The 17559-nt window shown below is 53.5% G+C and overlaps 1 protein-coding gene across 1 annotated transcript in view; it reads left to right on the top strand.

Moving 5' to 3' along the window:
- LOC140916357 (uncharacterized) overlaps nucleotides 1-17394 on the top strand; it is a 29765-nt gene extending 12371 nt beyond the window's left edge. The window contains exons 2-5 of the mRNA XM_073357889.2: nucleotides 5836-6279; nucleotides 7896-8225; nucleotides 8397-8563; nucleotides 14403-17394. Coding sequence (XP_073213990.2) covers nucleotides 5836-6279; nucleotides 7896-8225; nucleotides 8397-8563; nucleotides 14403-14447 — 986 coding nt within the window. The 3' untranslated portion in view covers nucleotides 14448-17394. The remainder of the gene's footprint in view (nucleotides 1-5835; nucleotides 6280-7895; nucleotides 8226-8396; nucleotides 8564-14402) is intronic.
- The last annotated feature ends 165 nt before the right edge of the window (nucleotides 17395-17559 follow it).

The raw sequence follows: 17559 nt of genomic DNA, 5'->3' as shown, positions 1-17559 counted from the left end.
TCCTGCTTTCTTCTGCTGTACTACGGGTGTTCGCCTCAGAGCTGGTGTCAGCTCAGGTTCATGCTGGAGATCTAGTATTGTAGCAGCATTGCACCACAGAGCCGTCTGCAATACCTAGATGGCTCTTGGCCTTAGCAGCTAGCCCTCGCCTCTCACCGTGGAGTGGGGTGTATTTCCCACCAGTGTCTGAAACAGGGTGCATTTTTTTTCTCAGATGGTTACAACCCTCCTCCTCTAGGGCTCCTCTTGGTCTGGAAGCTATATCCCCTCTGGTTCCCCAGCCGGAGGTCATTGCAAGGAGCTGCATCTTTGCTTGTGTTGATATGCTCTTTGCCTTTCCTGAAGTGCCGTTTTCCTCGAAGGGAGGTGCTGAACCCAGTAGTGGGAGAAGGGCTCTACAATACATTTAGTATTCAACAGAAAATAGTTGACTGGTCATCATTAGGTTTCAGAGTAAATGTCCAGTGAGATGAGTGGGGCAGCTGTTATGCTGCTGAGCTGTTGCTCCAAACTGATCAGAGGCAGTTTTAAGAAGTGATCACATTACAGACAGAAATGCTGTAGCGTTGCGTGTCGTAGGTAGGTGCAGTCCCAGAGCACTGCCTCAGGGTCTGGAATGGCCCTGCAGGCACCCTGCCTCAGTTTCCCCTTCAATTCTGAGAATAACCCACTTACACCTACATCCAGAGTACAATGTTCCCCCCGCCTTGGGACTATCTGATTCAGATTAACCAGCTTCTCGCTCCCTTTTAGGGTATGTCTACACTGCAGTGTAAGCCCAGAGTTTGAACTCAGGCTCAAGCCTAACCCCCCTTCTGTCTACACACAAATCACTGTAACCCAGGACTCCGACACAGGGTCCCAGGACCCCATGAGGGTGGAGGGTCTGAGTCAGAGTCAAGCTGGGACCCAGGGCTCAAGCCCTGTTGCTTTGCAGTGTAGGTGCGGCCCCACTGGACTCGTGTTCTTGGAGTCCACCAAGAGTATCCCACAGGCTGATTCTCCTTTGGCCTCTGGACAGTCAAGTTTTCACTTACTGCACCATGAACAAAGGGCTAGAGCAGCCGCATCTTGGAAGGGTGCGAGGAAGTCTGGGACATGGGAAGTGGGACTCGGCCCAATAATGCAGTGTAGATGCTAGAGCCCTGGGTTAAGAAACTCTGGATCTGCTGCCTGAAGTTATTGCTAGCCCTGGGCTTACGCTGCAGTATAGACAGACCCATAGATTCAGGGTTTCACAGCCCTCCTCCTTGGGTCTGTGCAATTCCGGTCCTGGCCCTTCTTGTACTGTAGACTCTCCCCTCAGGGCCTGGCTGAGTTCTTCCTCTTGGTCTCAGGAGCTTCTTCCTTGGCTTAGCTTGGAGACTCCTTTTTTGAGTCACCCACTCAGTCAACTAGTCAGTCTCTTGATGCTCTCCAGGTGGGTTTAATAACCCCACTCCTGTTTGTGTTGGCTGGGAGAGAGGGGAGCTGTGCCCTGCCCTCTCTCCAAAGCTCCTGGTGCCAGGCCCTTATGGGAACAGTTGTCTGGGATTGCCCTGTATCTTCCTTCTCCCAGATGCCAAGTGCCCCCAGGACCATCTTCCTCTCTTCCTAAACTACCTCCTCTGGCCTTAATGGCCACCGCATCCCATTAAAGGGTAAAGGCCGTGCTTTGCTCAGCCAGCTAGGAGCTGGCTGTACCTGTGTACTGGTTAGGAGCAGGATTGAGTTTTTTGCTGTCGGTGGTGCAAAACCTCTCCTGTAGCTCAGGGCCCAGGGGTCTGCTTCTTGGAGCAGACAGCTCAGAGTTCTGCCCTGGCTGCGCATTGACGTTCCGAGTAGCCTCGGTGTGCACCCCCGGGACAGCTGAACGGATCAGCGGCTCCAGCTACACACAGCTTTTTTTAATGCCTTCAAGTGCCCCCTTACGTGCTGCTTCCCTGTACCATGCCCTCTAAACCACAGCTCCGAGGGCAGGTTCCCACTAACACCACGGAGCCCCTCAAAGACGGTTGCACCTTTAAGCTCCCTGCGGGCCATACACCTCAGTGATCTTGCTGGGGCAGCAAGAAGAGACAAAGCCCAGCCCGTCTCATCCAGACCCACCCCACAAGTTCCATATTCCCCAGGGAGGCCTGCAGGCAGAGCTCCTGAAGGGAGGTGAGGACCCCTCCAGCTGTTGTGTGTGTGTGTGGGGGGGTATTGCTGAGAGCCGTCTGCTCCTTCAGCACAGCCAGGTGGCTCTCTCCAGGGATACAGACTCTGTAAGTTCTGTGTCCTGGGTACAGCACAACCCCCAGCAGGGACAGGAGGGCCCCGCCCGCCGTGGAAGTGGGCAGGGGGTACACAGGGACAGATGAAGAGGTTTCTTGTACCCAAGGAATCTGTTGCACCATGAGACAGCAGAGACCCGCTCCCCCAAGCAATATAAATCTCCAGGAGCTCCCACAGCCCAGCAGCAGCTAAAACCCGAAGGCTGTTAGCGTAGACAAGCCCCTACCTGCACCCTGAACACCTGCTGACTCCCAAGAGCTCGGTCAGCCAAGCCAACACCCTCAGCCCCCGGTGCCAACTTCCCTACAGCTGGCTGAAAAGAAGGGAGAGGAGCTGGTATTTCAAGGGCCCCCAGCTCCGCTCCTTTCCCAGCATGCTTTGTCATGGAAAGCACGAGAGTCAGGCTGTCCCTTTCCCTACTCCGAGAGGGGCTCAGCCAGCCTCAAGTGGCTTAGGCCTTCCTCCAAGATTCAGAGCAGCAGCAGGGCTGCTCCGCGCTGTGCCCTGACTCCCTCCCCCCATCCGGTCTGAGAGCAAAACTGTTTCCTGGCCTCCCCCCCTCCCTGAAACCACAGCACCTAAATCTAGCACTGGGGAACTCAGCCCCAGGGCCCGGGAGCTCAGCACGCAGCTTCGCTCCTTCCCGTGGGAGGCAGGGCTCGCCCAGCCAGCAGTGGCAATGAGGGCTGGACAGTTGCGCAGCCAGCACCTGAGAGGCGGGAGGTCGTGGGTTAACCCCGCACCCTGCTTTGGTCTGGGCTGGTTCTCTGAAGCTTGGGCTCTAGGGGCACTTTGCTCTTCTGGCCTCCACCTGGGAGACTGCCCTGTCTTTGGAAAGGAAAAGCCGATCCTGCCCCCTCGGCTCCCCCTTCTCCTGCTAGCCGGCTGGGTGAGCGTCTGCACGCATCCCTGAGCAGCTTCCAAACGGGGAACAGGCCTTGTGAGCCCGCTGCAGAGCTGGCCCCCCCGCCCCTCTCCTCTCTCACCCCTTCCTCCTGCTCCCATACAAGTACGGCCTGTTTACAGTGCTGTCTCAGAGCCGGTGTGGGTGGAAGTGGGTGGGTGATGGGAAGAGCTATTTATTTCCAGGCTAGATGGTTGAGAGCTGCCTAGCATGGCTTCAGGAGCTTCTGGCCTCTTACTCAGTGCTTATGAGTAGGGCGGGGTAGTGGTAGGCACACACCAGCTTGATTCTTGTCAGGGGGCCCCTGGGCTGTCTTAGATCGTCCCACAGAGTGAGCTTAGCGGGTCCATCTGCCAGTCTCTAAGCCCCTACTTACTCCGGTGTATTTTTCACCCCTGTTATTACTAGATCTTCATCCTCTGCCTTGTATTTCCCTTCAGATATTTATAGGGCTTTCACAATCCCATAAATACCATTTCCTTTAGCCTGTATAAATTTAGCTCCATCAGCCTCTCCCTTCTAAGGCCTCTAAGCCTTTTGTTGGGGACACACACACACTCTCTCTCTCTCATGCCTTCTTAACATGCAATCTCTCCTTGCTGCGTCACCAGAGTCACTGGCATCTGTCAAGAGATCCCAACACGTTGCTGGCAGCGTTTCTCGGGAGCCAGATTTGTAAGGGAGACATGCTGTGGGCGGGGGGTCTAAGCTCTTGAAACCAGCCAAAACTGGACTGATGCAAACTGCAGTGAGCTTTACCCACACTAGGGGTTTGTTCTGGTGCCAGGCCGCTGATGGCTGGAATGAGGGCAAGACCTATGTGAGTATAACTTACATTGTCTAGCCACTCACTATGTACGGTGCACCACTTGGGCTTCCCTCTATGGCCGCAATACTGCAAATATGTATGTGCAGTTGGCATCAGTGGTATTATTAGGGTGACCAGATAGAAAGTGTGAAAAATCAGGACGGGGTTGGGGGGTAATAAGTGCCTATATAAGAAAAAGCCCCATATATTGGGACTGTCCCTATAAAATCGGGACATCTGGTCACCCTAGGTATTATACATGTGCTTAAAGTTAAGCGCATGAATAAGTATTTGCAGTATTTTCAGAGTCACTGCTGTCCAGGATATTGTTCCCCGTTCTGTAGGTATAGGGTGCATTCCTTGTTCCTAGCTGTGCAACTTTGCATTTGGCTGTATTAAAACACATTTTGTTTTCACAGAATAGCTTCCTGAGTCATCCAGATTGCTCTGTATGACTGCCCTGTCCTTCTCATCATTTGCCATTCGCCAGTCTTTGTGCTATCTGCATATTTTATCAACAGTGATTTTATATTTACTTCCAAATCATTTATGAAAATATTGAATAGCATCAGGCCTAGCAGATCCCTGCAGAACCCTGAAACACCCCCAGTCAATGATAGTTCCCCAGTGTTTTAAGATCTGTCAGTCAGTTCTCAGACCATTTAACGTGTTTTGATATTGTATAGTGCTAATATTTTAATAAGAGTGACATGATGCTGAATTAAATGCAGTACAAAACATATTTATTACATCTACACGGTTGTCTTTATCAACCAACTGTATAAGCTTGTCAAAACAAATCTGATTTCATTTTGATAAGAACTGTTTTCCATAAAACCATGTTGAATGGCATTAATTATATTCCCATTAGTTATTTATTGAATCCTGCATCAACTTTTCCATTATTTTGCCCAGGATAGATGACAGGCTAACCAACGTATAGTAAACCGGTTCATCCCACTTGCCCTTTTTAAATACAGTATTGGCCCAATATTAGCATTCTTCAAGTATTGGAATTTCCCTGCTATTCCAAGATTTATTAAAATTTAACATTAATGGGCCAGAAATCTCCGTCAACTCTTTTGGAATTCTTGGATGCAAGGTATCTGGAACTGCTGATTTTAAAATGTCTATTACTCGTAGATGCTAACATCCTCCCCAGTTACCAAAGGCCTGGAAAGTAGTTAATCATCCTCATATGATCCTCATATTACCATCTCCATCTAGTAGTAATGAACCTCTATCATTGTGAAGATTCCTTTTGTTTGTAATATATTTAGACACCTTTTTAATTTTTCGCCCTCGTGTCCTTAGCTTCCCTTATCAATATTTTACCCTTCATAACCTCTGATTTGTAATGATGGCTATCTACTTCCCCTTTTTGTCCTTTTGTTATGTTTTTCTTTTTTTTATTTATTTGTACCTTCACCTTCACTTCCCTATTGAACCAGGGTGGGCTTTTTTTTTGTGGTCATCCTCTTTGTTGACACTGGAAGTGTGGCTTTTTGGCCTTCGGACACACTCTTCTTACTGAACTCCCAGTTTTGAGGTGAGTGTGGAGAAGTTTCAGAGTCACGCCCATCCTGCACAGTGCAATGGGAGCGGGAGGTTTGACAGTGGAGCTGATGCAGCTCCATCTGCTCAGGCATCCTGCCTTCAGTAGAGACCAGTGCCTGCTGCTCCGGAGGCAGGCTTGCTGCCCGGACCCCTTCTCTGGTCCCTGTTTGTGCGATGCTGTATGCAGCATAGGCCAGCTGGGGATTGGTTCCTGCCCTCCCTCCCTAGCCCGCCTACACCCTTGGTCCCCTCTCGTGTGGCATGGACATCGCCCCGTTCAGCATTTCTCTCTCATTCTTTCCTGCACTAGGAGACGGGCAGGAGACCCCGACTGACCAGGTGGTGTCCCCAGCTCAGCCCAGCACCGAGCCAGGCTCATTTCCACTCCATGAGGCTGATGGCTTCAGCCCAGAGGCGACTGCCCCTCCTGTGACTAGCGCCGATAAGGACGGGGCTGCCACCCCGCACCCCAGTTTTAGCAGCCCCCGCGCTGTCGAGCTGGACGAGTCCATCCCACCCGATCCCAACGCAACCACCACCAAGGGCACCAGGCTGCAGACTTCTGCCCCAGCCGTCTCAGCAGATGCGATGACAGGGCTTCGGAATCAGAACCTGTCGGTGCTCCCCCCTCCGGCTCTGGCTGCCAACACCACAAACCCACCTGGCCAAAACGAAACCGAGCCCTCCAGCCCCCCGGGGCCGACTGGCGCCGCGACCATGGCTCCAACGTCTCTGCCACCAAAGGACGCGTTGGGTGAGGCTTCTCGCTACCCCGCGGCTCACCCGCGTGTAGGGGGCACCTTCTCCCACAGCACACCCAGCCTGGGGACTTAGGGCCTGGGCCCCTGCGGTGCCGAGTGCCTTTCTACTCTCGCTGACTTTGCCTGGAGTCGGGGGCACTCAGCACCTCACAGGATTGGGCCTGTGGTAAGTGAAAGCAGGATCCTGGCGCTGGGGCAAGCGGGAAAGGTTTGCAGCAGCTGCTGGTTCCTCTCTCATATGCAGACAGGGAAGCTGCTCCCTGACTTTTACCACATCAGCCAGCTGTCCTGGGAGGGGGAGTGTTGCTGCTACAGGCCCTTACATCTTTCCTCAAAAGTACAAATTAACCCTTTCCTTCCGAGGTACGTGCACACTCACCCAGGGGCCGAACGCTGCTCTCCTTTAACCCCGCGTCAATCCAGAGCAGGTCTCCTGACCGTGGTGATGTCACACCGGTATAAGTAAGAGCAGGACCTGGCCTGGCTGGCTTTAAAGCAGTATTACCCAGCTGGCAGCTGAGGCTGGCAGCTTGCCCGAGCAACCCCTAACTTCCGTACCATGGGATAGATAGAAGCTACCCTCCATCATCAACCAGAAACTGTGAGAAAAATCCCAGCATGCAGTGTGGCTAGGTGGCTCTGAGCAATGCTGGGATCCTTAATGGCGGCAGGGCACAGCTGCCAGCGTAATCTCTCTTCTCTGGCCTGACGACATTTCCAGGGAGGCTACTGCTATTGCTTCTCGGCCTCGTGTTAAAGGGGAGGGTGGCCAAGAGCGCCCTGGTCTGCCACGCTGCCCTAAAATCCCATTGCCTGGCATGGGGAATCTCACTGACCTGGTTTTCTGGGCTTTGCTGCTGATTGGAGAGGGGCTCTCAGCTCAGAGACCTTCCCCTCGACACGCCCTAGGCTCTGACAGGGCTCTCTGGCTCTGACAGGCTGCGAAATACAAACTGATTTGTCAATTAATCTGTACGGCCTTTGTCACTGTGAGCAGCGGGCAGCCACCCCAGAGGGCAGTGCCCCGGCTGTCCTGGCTCGTAGAGTTTATTCCTATTGCCCTTTTCAGGGCCATAGCTGTCAGGCATGTCCGCAGGCTAGTGGGGATCCCTGCTCTTCCTTTTGGGGCGTTGTCATGGGGATTCCTCTGCTAGGAGATGAGCACCATTGGGTGGCCATGTGGAGGTGATGGGATGTAGCCACAGGGAGGACGAGACAGGGTTAAGGGCCTTTTCAGGTATCTCTCAACCTGCTGAAGAAGTAAATTTTCAGGGGTGCTAAAGAATCTTCTCTGATGGGGGAATCGGGCCGCGAGCCTGAAAAGGCTTGAGATGCCCTCCCAAGCCTTGCCCACGTTCCAGGGCTCCAGTTAGTGGCCTTCTGAACAGCTCGACACAGAACAGCAGGGGGCTCAGGGCCTCTCCGCTGCCTCCCTGAGGATCCCAGGGAGAACCTGGAGCAGAGAGCGCTCTGTGCTCATGCCAGGAGCTGGGCATGTCCCCTAGGTGCCAGCAGGGATGCCTACCGCCCTTTCCAGGCCATGCAGGGTGGGGATGGGCAGACACAGGATTTTGCCTTGTAGATAACTGCCTCTTTTTCTTACGTGCAGCAACAGCAGGCAGCTCCCCTCTGGAGCCTTCTGCATTCAGCACCTTGGGGCCCACGACAGGGAACCCTGAACCCACCGCAGAGAGCCCTGAACCCACGCCACAAACAGCCCAGGAGAACGCCACAGAGGAGAGCGCCGCAGGGCCCGCTTCTGTGCCTGCTGCCATGACAACAGGGAGCCCACCTGCAGCTACCACCCCCAGCACCACCACGGTGACCCCCAGAGCTTCCTCCACCACCAGGGCAGCCACAACAGCTGTAATGCAGCCATCAGCCGATCCTGTGCATGAGAAGGCTTCGGTGTTGGATGTGGGAGACGACGATGGTCAAGGTAAATGCTCTCAAGGCTCCCACGTGCGCCGATCTCTGCTCTCCCGGGCATGGGAGAGGCGTTTGAGCTGGGGGGAGCCCCTTGTGGTGCGGTAGGGCAGAGCCCAGGGAGAGACTGGGATTGACTGCCCCAGGACCTTACCCTCTCGGTACCGTCTCCTCCTCCCTGCAGACCTGCCCAGCTCCGCTGTTGCCGGCGCGATGGGGGCCGACCCCCTGGTGATCGGCGTCATCTCCATGTTCGTCGTCATGGTGGGGATCCTGGCCCTGGTGGGCTTCCTGAGATACCGGCAGCGCAACAGCCGGATGGATTTCCGGCGCCTGCAGGACCTGCCCATGGTGAGCAATGCCCCCTGCCGGCCGTGCCCAGGGCCTTTGTGCCTGGAGCTGCTGGCTGGCTCCCAACTGTGTGACCAGGCCACAGTGCAGCTCCCCTTCTAGCCGTTGCTAGACAAGCCGCACAGAGGGAATTCAGCTCATTCCTCTTGCAAAGGAAGAGGTACCTGTGGCTGGGTGGGGAGTGTGGGGTGGGGTCTGGAGAGCCTCCATCCAAGGTTCATTGCCAGGATGACGTCAGGTGACATGAGATTTAGTGACAGGATCCACCTTGCCAGCCCTGTTCCAGAAGACAGACAGACCGTGTGAAGGCAGCCCGACGTCGTGTGCCATGGTTCCCTCAGGGTTCCAAGTAGATTCAGTATTCTTCCTCACTCCTGCCCTGATGTGTTATGCAGTGTTCCCGGACGGCTGTTAAACAGCTGCTATGTTTCCCCCCGCCAGAGGAGGTTGCATTTCCATGGTGGGTGAAGCGAACACTCTATGTAGCCTTTGAGATACAAAGTTCTTCTTCGAGTAGATGCAGCCGTGTATTCCACTCCTAGGAGTGCCCATAGGGGTCAGGCGCACACTTCATGGCCAAAGCCCCTCCCCTGGCTACATGACGCAGCGCTGCCCTGACCCTCCCTCAGTTCCTTCTTATCCCCCCTCGGCTGGAGTCAGAGCTTAACCGTCTTAACCTCTCAATAAGTTTAGCTTTTCTCTTAGATAGATAGATAGATAGATAGATAGTACCCTTTGTGTTAGTTGTATTTGTTTGTTTTCCTCAATTATGCCCTCACCAGGGTTTAAACATTGTCCTTCGAGGGGGGCGGGAGGAGTGATCCTCACACACGGTGCTTGCTCTGTCTTGGCGAGGCCCCCATTAAAGAGCGTTGTGCGATCTGCACATCGTTCAAGGGACAGGCTCAAGGGGCTTGGGACCTTCGCCTGACGCAGCACCTGCTTCGGTCCCGAGGCGCATGCCGAGCTGGGAGTGCCCGCGGACTCCAAGGGCTGCTGCTTCACGTTCCGGAGCAGTTGCCTCTCCGAAGAAACAGAGGAGCCCTTCCCTGTCGCCTGTGCCAAGGAAAAGGTTGCATACCACCAATCCGGACTGCTCCAGATCTCGGGGTGACTCTTCTGCCTCCCCCAAGAAAAGCATGGACTGGCACGGAGTAGGTACCGGCCTGTGGGATGGCGCAAGTACTTCTAACCCTTCTGAGTGGGGAACTTGGAAACCCTGGACCGTTGACTCCGGTTCTGGCCCCTGGGTGTCCTTTGAGTCCGGCACCAAAGAGGGAGATGCCAGTACTGGCTGTTTCCAGGTCAGCGGCATTCCAGGCAGCTACAGACCGCCTTTGCCTTTTGGTCCCGACCTCTCCTTTGGGATTGACACTGCTTCCAGCACCAGCATGCTCAGTGCCAACAGTACCACTTCCATGGGCAGTGCCGCTTCCTGCCTCGTTCTGGGCAATGGACGAGTTGGTTACTCGCGTCTTCTGGTCTCGCTCCACCCTTATCACCGGGATCCCGAGGCTCCCCAAGCTCCGAGTTGGCGCTGTCATCCTCCCGCGCTCCATCACCGGACCAGCACTGGGGACCGCTGACAGACCACTATGGGTACCAAGATTGGCGTTCTTCTCCGGCCTGGTGTCTACTGGCTACCAATGCCTTATCCGTGCCAGTGGCCTCCATGGAATCCTTGGGACGCTCCTCCTTTGCGGAGGTCCCACTCTGTCTTGCTTGAAGGCGAAATCACTGGCCAGGCCTGCAGTGGTGACTGTCAATCTGCTGCAGGCCCAAGCACCGGTGTAGCCTCTGTAGTCGTCCCATCCAGGTCCATCAGCCCTATAAACAGGATCCAGCTTTGGTTCAGTTGAGGGCTTTGTCTCCGACTCCAGACAATGCTGTGTTGCCTGGCTCATCCTTGCATTCGATACCGGAGGATTTTAAGGTGTGCCAAGACCTTTTGTGGCATGTAGCTGCTTCCTGCAGTATCCAAGTGGAGTTCGTGCAAGAGAATACTCACAAATTGGTGGACATCCTGCAGCCATCTGCCCCTGGGAGACTCATCCTCCCTATCAGCGATACGCTCCTTGAACCGGCTAAGCATGCTGGCTTCGGTATGCCTGTGGCAAAGCAGAATTTGGTCATTGCCGCAATGTCCAGTAATCCATAGAGGATTTGGCCTTCGACAGCCAAACACCATTCTTGGACAAAACTGACAAGATGCTGCACTCCCTCAGAGACTCCAGGACTTCCCTGCGGTCTTTGGGGGCCAATCATGCAGAGACATGCAACACCAGCAGCAGACTTTCACTCCTCCAAGGCACTGGGGCTACCCCAGAAAGGGGCATAGTTCCCATAGGAGGAAGCAGTCAGGCTCAGGGTTCGGCCAGTCCACATGCCGTCTCTGGAACCCTTTGGTCCAGAGCACTCTTCCAGTGGTTGCTCCTCCCTCCTCGTCTGCCCCCTTTGGGGACAGGCTGGCCCACTTTCACAATGCTTGGGGCTCGATTGCTACCAGTAGCTAGGTCCTAAGCACCGTCATGTCGGGTTATGCTATCCAGTTCCTTCCCACCCCTCTTCAGGGACCGTCTCATAAGATCCATTTTCTGCTGGCTTTAGGAGCAGTGGAGGAGGTTCTGCTGGAACACCAGGGTCATGGCTTCTACTCCCAGTATTTGCTGATACCCAAATCTATGAGAGGAGTAAGACCCATCCTCGACCTTCACAGCCTCAACAAATATCTGGTACACGAGGTTCTGAATGGTCCCTATTGACTATTCTCCCTGTATGGTCTCAGAATGACTGGTTTGCTGCTCTTGACCTTCAAGACACCTACTTAAATGTGGCAATTTTGCCAAGCCACATTAAGTTCCTTTGGTTTATTGTGATGAAACACCACTTTCAGTGCACAGTGCTTCCATTCAGCCTCTCTTCTGTCCCCCGGGTTGTCACCAAATGCATGGTGGTTGTTACAGCATCTCTCAGGAAGAAGGGAATTCACATCTTCCTGTATCTGGACGGCTGGTTATGGAGGGGAAGTTCTTGTTCACGTTGGCATCACAGTGCGCTTCCTCCATCAGCTGGGTCTCATTCTAAACACTGGAAAGTCAACCTTGGCTCCCACTCAGAAAATCGAGGTCATTGGGGTCCTGTTAAATTCCACGATGTCGAGAATGTTTCTTCCAACCGACCATTTTCAGGCAATTTGCCATCTTTGCCTTCGTCTGCAGACTCAGCCTCCCGCAATAGTTCAAACGTGTCTGAGGCTGTAGGGTCACCTGTCTGCTTGCACGCAGGCGGTCCAGTTTGCAAGGTTACTGTCCTGCTCTTCGCCTTCTAGATAGATTGATTTGTCTTCCTCCACTGGTCCTGGACTCCTTGCAGTCGTGGATGTGTCCAGAGAACATTTGCCAAGGCGTTTCCTTTGTCTGGCTCTTGCCAACTAGGTCGATTGTTACTGACACGTCCCTGATGGGTTGGGTTGGTGCACCTGGGAGCGCTGAAAGTACAGGGACTGTGGTTGGAGCGGGAGACCTCGCTCCATATCAATGTGCTGGAGTTTCGGGCCATCTACAGTGCATGCTATGCCTATCAAGAGATTCCCAAAGTTCCCACAACGATCTATTATGCGAACAAACAAGGGGGAGCAAACTCCAGGTTGTTTTGCCTAGAGATGACCAGCTGTGGCAGTTCTGTGCTAAGGAGAACGATCCAATAGCCGTTCACTTGCCCAGGGTTCAGAATCCTCTCATGGACTGTCTCAGGGGGTATTTTTCCCTGAATCACAAGTGGTTCTCGAAGACAAGTGTTCTCTGCGTCATCTTCACAGCTTGGGGCATCCCGACAATCAACCTGATCACTACAAGGGACAACAGGAAATGTCATCTGTTGTGCTCTCGAGGGGGCCTTGGAGGACAGGTTCCCTGTCTGACGCTTTCCATCTAGTTGGCAGCTGCCTATCCTGTATGCCTTTCCCACGATCCTGATCATCCCTGAGGTCATCCTCAAGGCCAATCAGGCCAAGCTTATTCTCATTGCCGTGGCCTGGCCAAGACTGTAGGTTCTCCGACCTTCCTGCATTGTCTGTTCAGCCTCCCATACTGCTTCCTCCCCATCCCAACTTACTTAGAACCAAGGCCACGCCTTGCATCCAGTGCTCAGCTCCCTGGATCTCCCAGTGTGGGAGGAAAGAGCAGCATTCGGCAGCTGTCCAAGTCCTCCTTAACAGTAGAAGACCCTCCACCAGGGTGGCCTATTCAGTTAAATGGAAGGAATTTTTGGCGTGGTCATTAGCTCGAAGAATCCAACCATCACTGGTCTCTATCGGGAACATTTTGAAGCACCTGCTGCATCTTCAGTCACTCCGGCTTGTGTTTAGTTAATTGAAAGCACATCTGGCAGCAGGATCAGCATTTCATCCCCCCATTCAGGGAAGATCTGTCTTCTTCCGTGCCATAGTAGCAAGATTCTTTAAAATTGCTCCTTCGTCTACATCCCCCGGTCCGAGAGCCGGTTCCTCTGTGGGACTTTAACTCAGTCCTAGCGGCCTTAATGGGACCTCCATCTGAGCCCCTAGCATCTTGTCCCACTTTTGGGTCAGAAAACTGCATTCCTGGTAGCAAGGACCTCCATAAGGAGAGCATGAGCGTTGCAGATTCTCCTTATACACAATTCTCCAAAGACAACGTGACGTTACGACCACATCCAAAATTTCTGTCTAAAGAGGCTTCTCAGTTTCATTGGAACCAGGCAGTACCTGTGTTCCTTCCTAAGCTGCATTCGTCTCCAGAGCAGCAATGTCTCCATACTGTAGATGTCAGGTGATGTCTAGTCTTCTGTCTGGACTGGACTAAACCGTTTCGTGCTTCGTCTGCCTGTTTGTGTTATATGCAGATCACATGAAGGGTCAAGTGATCTCTTCACAGATGATCTCCAAATGGATAACACTCTGCATCAAGACAGCCTATGAAATAGCCGTTGAGGGGGCAGAGCTGAGGCTATCAGTAGGTGTGAGCTCACTCTACTCGGGTGCAAGCAATTCCCATAGCCTTCCTCAGTGACATTTCCATATTGGACGTTGGCAGGGCTGCTACGTGGTCGTCGATACGTATGTTCACAAATCATTACGCCGTAATTGCATCTTCCAGGGTGGATGCAGGCTTTGGTAGACTCTGAGCCCTACCTCCTGGGGATGAGGGGGGAGGTACTGCTTGTGAGTCTCCTAAGTGGAATACACATCCGTATCCACTCGAAGACGACAAAACGGTTACTTACTGTCACTGTGGTTCTTTGAGATGTGATGCAGGCGTGTATTCCACAACCCACCCTCCATCCCCTCTGCACTGGACTCTCGGGTCCTGGCATTCAGTGCGAAAGAACTGAGGGAGAGTAGCCAGGGGAGGGGCTGTGGCCACAAGGCGTGAGCGTTGCCCCCTCGGGTACTGCTAGGCAAATTTCTCCAGCTCTGGTGTGCTGGGCATGCACACACCTAAGTGGAACACGTGGCTGCATCACATCTCGAAGAACCACAGTTACAGTAAGTAACTGTTTCATACCAGTCGTCCAGCCTAGTGATGCCACAGAGGAACAGTGATATGTTCACCATCCTAGGACCTCGCGGCTTGGCCTGGGAGCGATGTGGTGTTTGCCTTGCGTCCTTCCGCAGAGACCACCCCTCTGTTTGATGAATCCTGCTGGTGGGGGACCTCCCTGGCTGGACTGGTGGTGGCCTTGAGGGGGTGGGATGAGGGAAAGGGAGTCTGGTCCCAGAACAACCCCAGATCTAAACCAGTCCCCCCTTCATGCCATGACGTGACAGATACTAATGTGTGTGTTTCTCCTTTGCTCGTAGGACGACATGATGGAGGATACGCCCCTCTCCCTCTACAGCTACTAGGCAGCAAGAAGAGGACCCTCCATCCAGGTTTGGGGGAGCGCTGGAGTTCCCTGAGCAGTAGGCCCCTGAGGATCTGGTCCAGGAAGATCCCCTGAGGATGGAGGGAAGGTGGCTCTGATTTTGCACTTGACTGAAACACTCATTGCAGATGGGTGGGTTGGTTTGTTTTAAAAACTTTTGTAAAAGTTTGGTTTTAGGGTTTAATCCGAGAGCTGGAGCCAGTTAGAGCCCAGCACTGGCCCTTCCCTCTGCTCTCCATACGCCGAGTGTCCTGACCCTCCTCAAAATGCTGAGGAGACAAGAGAGGGGCTTTTCACTTTGCATTTTACCCTGGCGGCTGAGCGGATGTTTAGCCGACAATCTCTGGAGAGGACTCGCTTGGAAGTCTCAGAAGCTACTGCTCTCAAAGTGCGTCTTGTGTCAGGAGACGCGGTGTCGGTCCTCACAAGGCAAGCAAAGGAGAATGTTACTTCCTACTGGGAGACGAGGGTGGGGAGCAGACTGGCTCCCTCTTGCTTTGTGGTTTTTTTGCACATGTTGTTCCTATTTCAGCTTCAGCAGTGGGATCCACTCCTGAATTCCCAGAGAATCTAGCAGGACCGCGGTAAACTGCACTCCCCTCCTTGCCGCCCAGAAAAACAGCCCCGTGGCTGCGAAAGGAGAACGCGCTGCTAGGGGCGGGGTAGGCTGGAGACTTTTCATCACGCTGCAGAGGGAAGGAACAAATGTAACTGGGGCTTGTGTAGCCTTGTCTTGGGTGGGACTCTCCTGTCTGTCTCAAAAGAAAACAAAATCCCTTGTTCTCTCCCTCGAGGCAGCTGCACAAGCCTAACCCATTCCCCGCAGGCAGACTGGCCCGCGGTCGCCTCAGCGTGGGAAGGGAACATGCAGGCCCTTCTCCTGCGTATCAGAGTCACTTGTTGCACTTAATACCTGCTCTGAGCTCTGGCGGCTGGAGGCTGCCCTGCCCAGCCTGCACCGTGACTTCCCTCCCCGCTAGCGCGAGCTGGGAGCTCCTTAGTTCACCATCGAAATAGCCTTGCCCCTTGGCGGCTCTCAAGGACACTTTATGCTCCACGCCCCCGAACCAGCCTTTGCCATTGTTTTGTGCCTTGTCCCCCCTCCTCAGAACTCTCATTCATATAAACGAAGGCCGGTGTGTTGGGTTTGGAGGTCAAGAAATGCTGCTTCCCTGCTTCTCAAGTCCCTTGAACAATCTCAGTGGCTGCTAGCTCTGCCCCTGCGTCTCCTGGGTGCCTTTGCGGCTGCATAATAAGCAAACAAACAGGAGCGGGTCTGGAGACAGCCAGCTGCCTTTGGGCACCCTAGGGACCGACATTAGTGTGTGGGGCAGGATGCGTCTCTTCCGTGGGTGCAGCTGAAGAGAGGCTGTGTGGTTGTTTTTTTTCTGTTCTGTGTTACCACCTGTCCCCATTCTCCAACACACACACACACACACGCACTCACTCACTCACTGGGGTTTCTGGGTCTTCTCTCTTCCCATACAGTGGCTCCTGCTTATTTCTGCTTCCTATCTTGTTTCGCCTTCTGAAGGCTCCTCTGGGGTCCCGCTCAGCTGGGCCTGGGGGCAGCGGTTGGAGAGGTCTCGCTGTTGAGAGTGATGCTGGGATAGATGGTATAAAACAAAAGCCTTGTTTTTCCTCAGGTCTCAGCCTGCTGTCTTGGTTCGAAGCCGCCAGCGCTTGTGCTCCCTCAGGCCAGAAAAGTCTGGGGGAGTTGTGGGCAGCCTGCGTCTCTTCCGGTGAGGCCCCTGCCCCATGAAGTTGTACCATTTTCACAGCCATGCTAGTGCCCACATTAGCTTTCGGGAGGGCCTAGTCTCCCACCAGCAGGACATATATAAGTCCTAGCGTTGGCTTTAATGGAGATTATTTGGGCCATGCAGCCGGAGAACTGGTAGTCTGGAACCAGGGCAGACGAGCTGGAGAAGGTGACTTCCCCACTCCCTGCATTGCTCTGTGGCTTTGGGAGTAGCTGATGAAGAGATCATGCAGTAGTTAGGGTTTTCCTGTTGGCTGTAAACTTGGGTCTGTTACCTGTGATGAGAGACACCCAAAAGTAAATGCAGGAGGGAATGTATGTGATTTTTCCCCCCCCTCTCGTGTGAAAATTAGAGGGCAGTTTCCACAGGCGTCAAACTGCCAAGTCGGAACACTTCTGCGCACAGAAATTTCACTGACGCTGCAGCCTTGTTTCCCTGGCGGGGGGGCAGGGTGCGGCCAATGGTTAGCACCAACAGAGGCACGGACAGTGCTGATGGAAATAGCGGAACTTCCTCCTGGCTGGAACTGGCGCATGGGTATCAATGGAGCTGTTGCTGTCAGAACGAGCCGCTCTGCACACAGCTTGAAGGGAGAGGACTGGCTGCCCCAGGCACGGCTGCATCTCTGCCCCCCAATGGCGGGGGAACAGAACTTGCCAAACACCAAAGTGCAACTTTCTTTGTAAAATATGTTAATAGTGGGTTTTTCTGCAATAAAGTTACAAATGCCGAAGGCCTCATGTATGGTGATTGCACGTAGCTCCAGCAACTGCTCTGAGTCGATCATCTGCTCCACAGCAAACCCTGGGATGGTTACATGACATCTCATCAGGGCAAGAAGAATTTGCAGACGGCAACATAACCAATGATAAGCAAAGCTAAGGAAAGTCTCTGACTGCTCTGGTCCTGGGGCGGGGGAGGGAGAGGGCAGTTAGGGAGACTGTAATAAGCACAAAAGGCACCTAAAAGTGAGTGGAAGTGGGCACCTAACAGCCCCTTGTGCTTTTGAAACTTATCCCTTCGGTATTTTAAAGCAAGGAGGGATAAAGAACAGACAGGCATCCAACATTCTAACAGGTTTCAGAGTAGCAGCCGTGTTAGTCTGTATTCGCAAAAAGAACAGGAGGACTTGTGGCACCTTAGAGACTAACCAATTTATTTGAGCATGAGCTTCCGTGAGCTACACCTCACTTCATCAGATGCATGCAGTGGAAAATACAGTGGGGAGATTTATATACACAGAGAACATGAAACAATGGGTGTTACCATGCACACTGTAATGAGAGTGATCACTTAAGGTGAGCTATTATCAGCAGGGGAGCGGGGGTG

The sequence above is a fragment of the Lepidochelys kempii genome, chromosome 8 (genome assembly GCF_965140285.1).
Source record: "Lepidochelys kempii isolate rLepKem1 chromosome 8, rLepKem1.hap1, whole genome shotgun sequence".
Classification (NCBI taxonomy): Eukaryota; Metazoa; Chordata; order Testudines; family Cheloniidae; genus Lepidochelys; species Lepidochelys kempii.
Note: the sequence above shows the minus strand (reverse complement) of the source record. Positions and strands in the feature narration are given on the sequence as shown.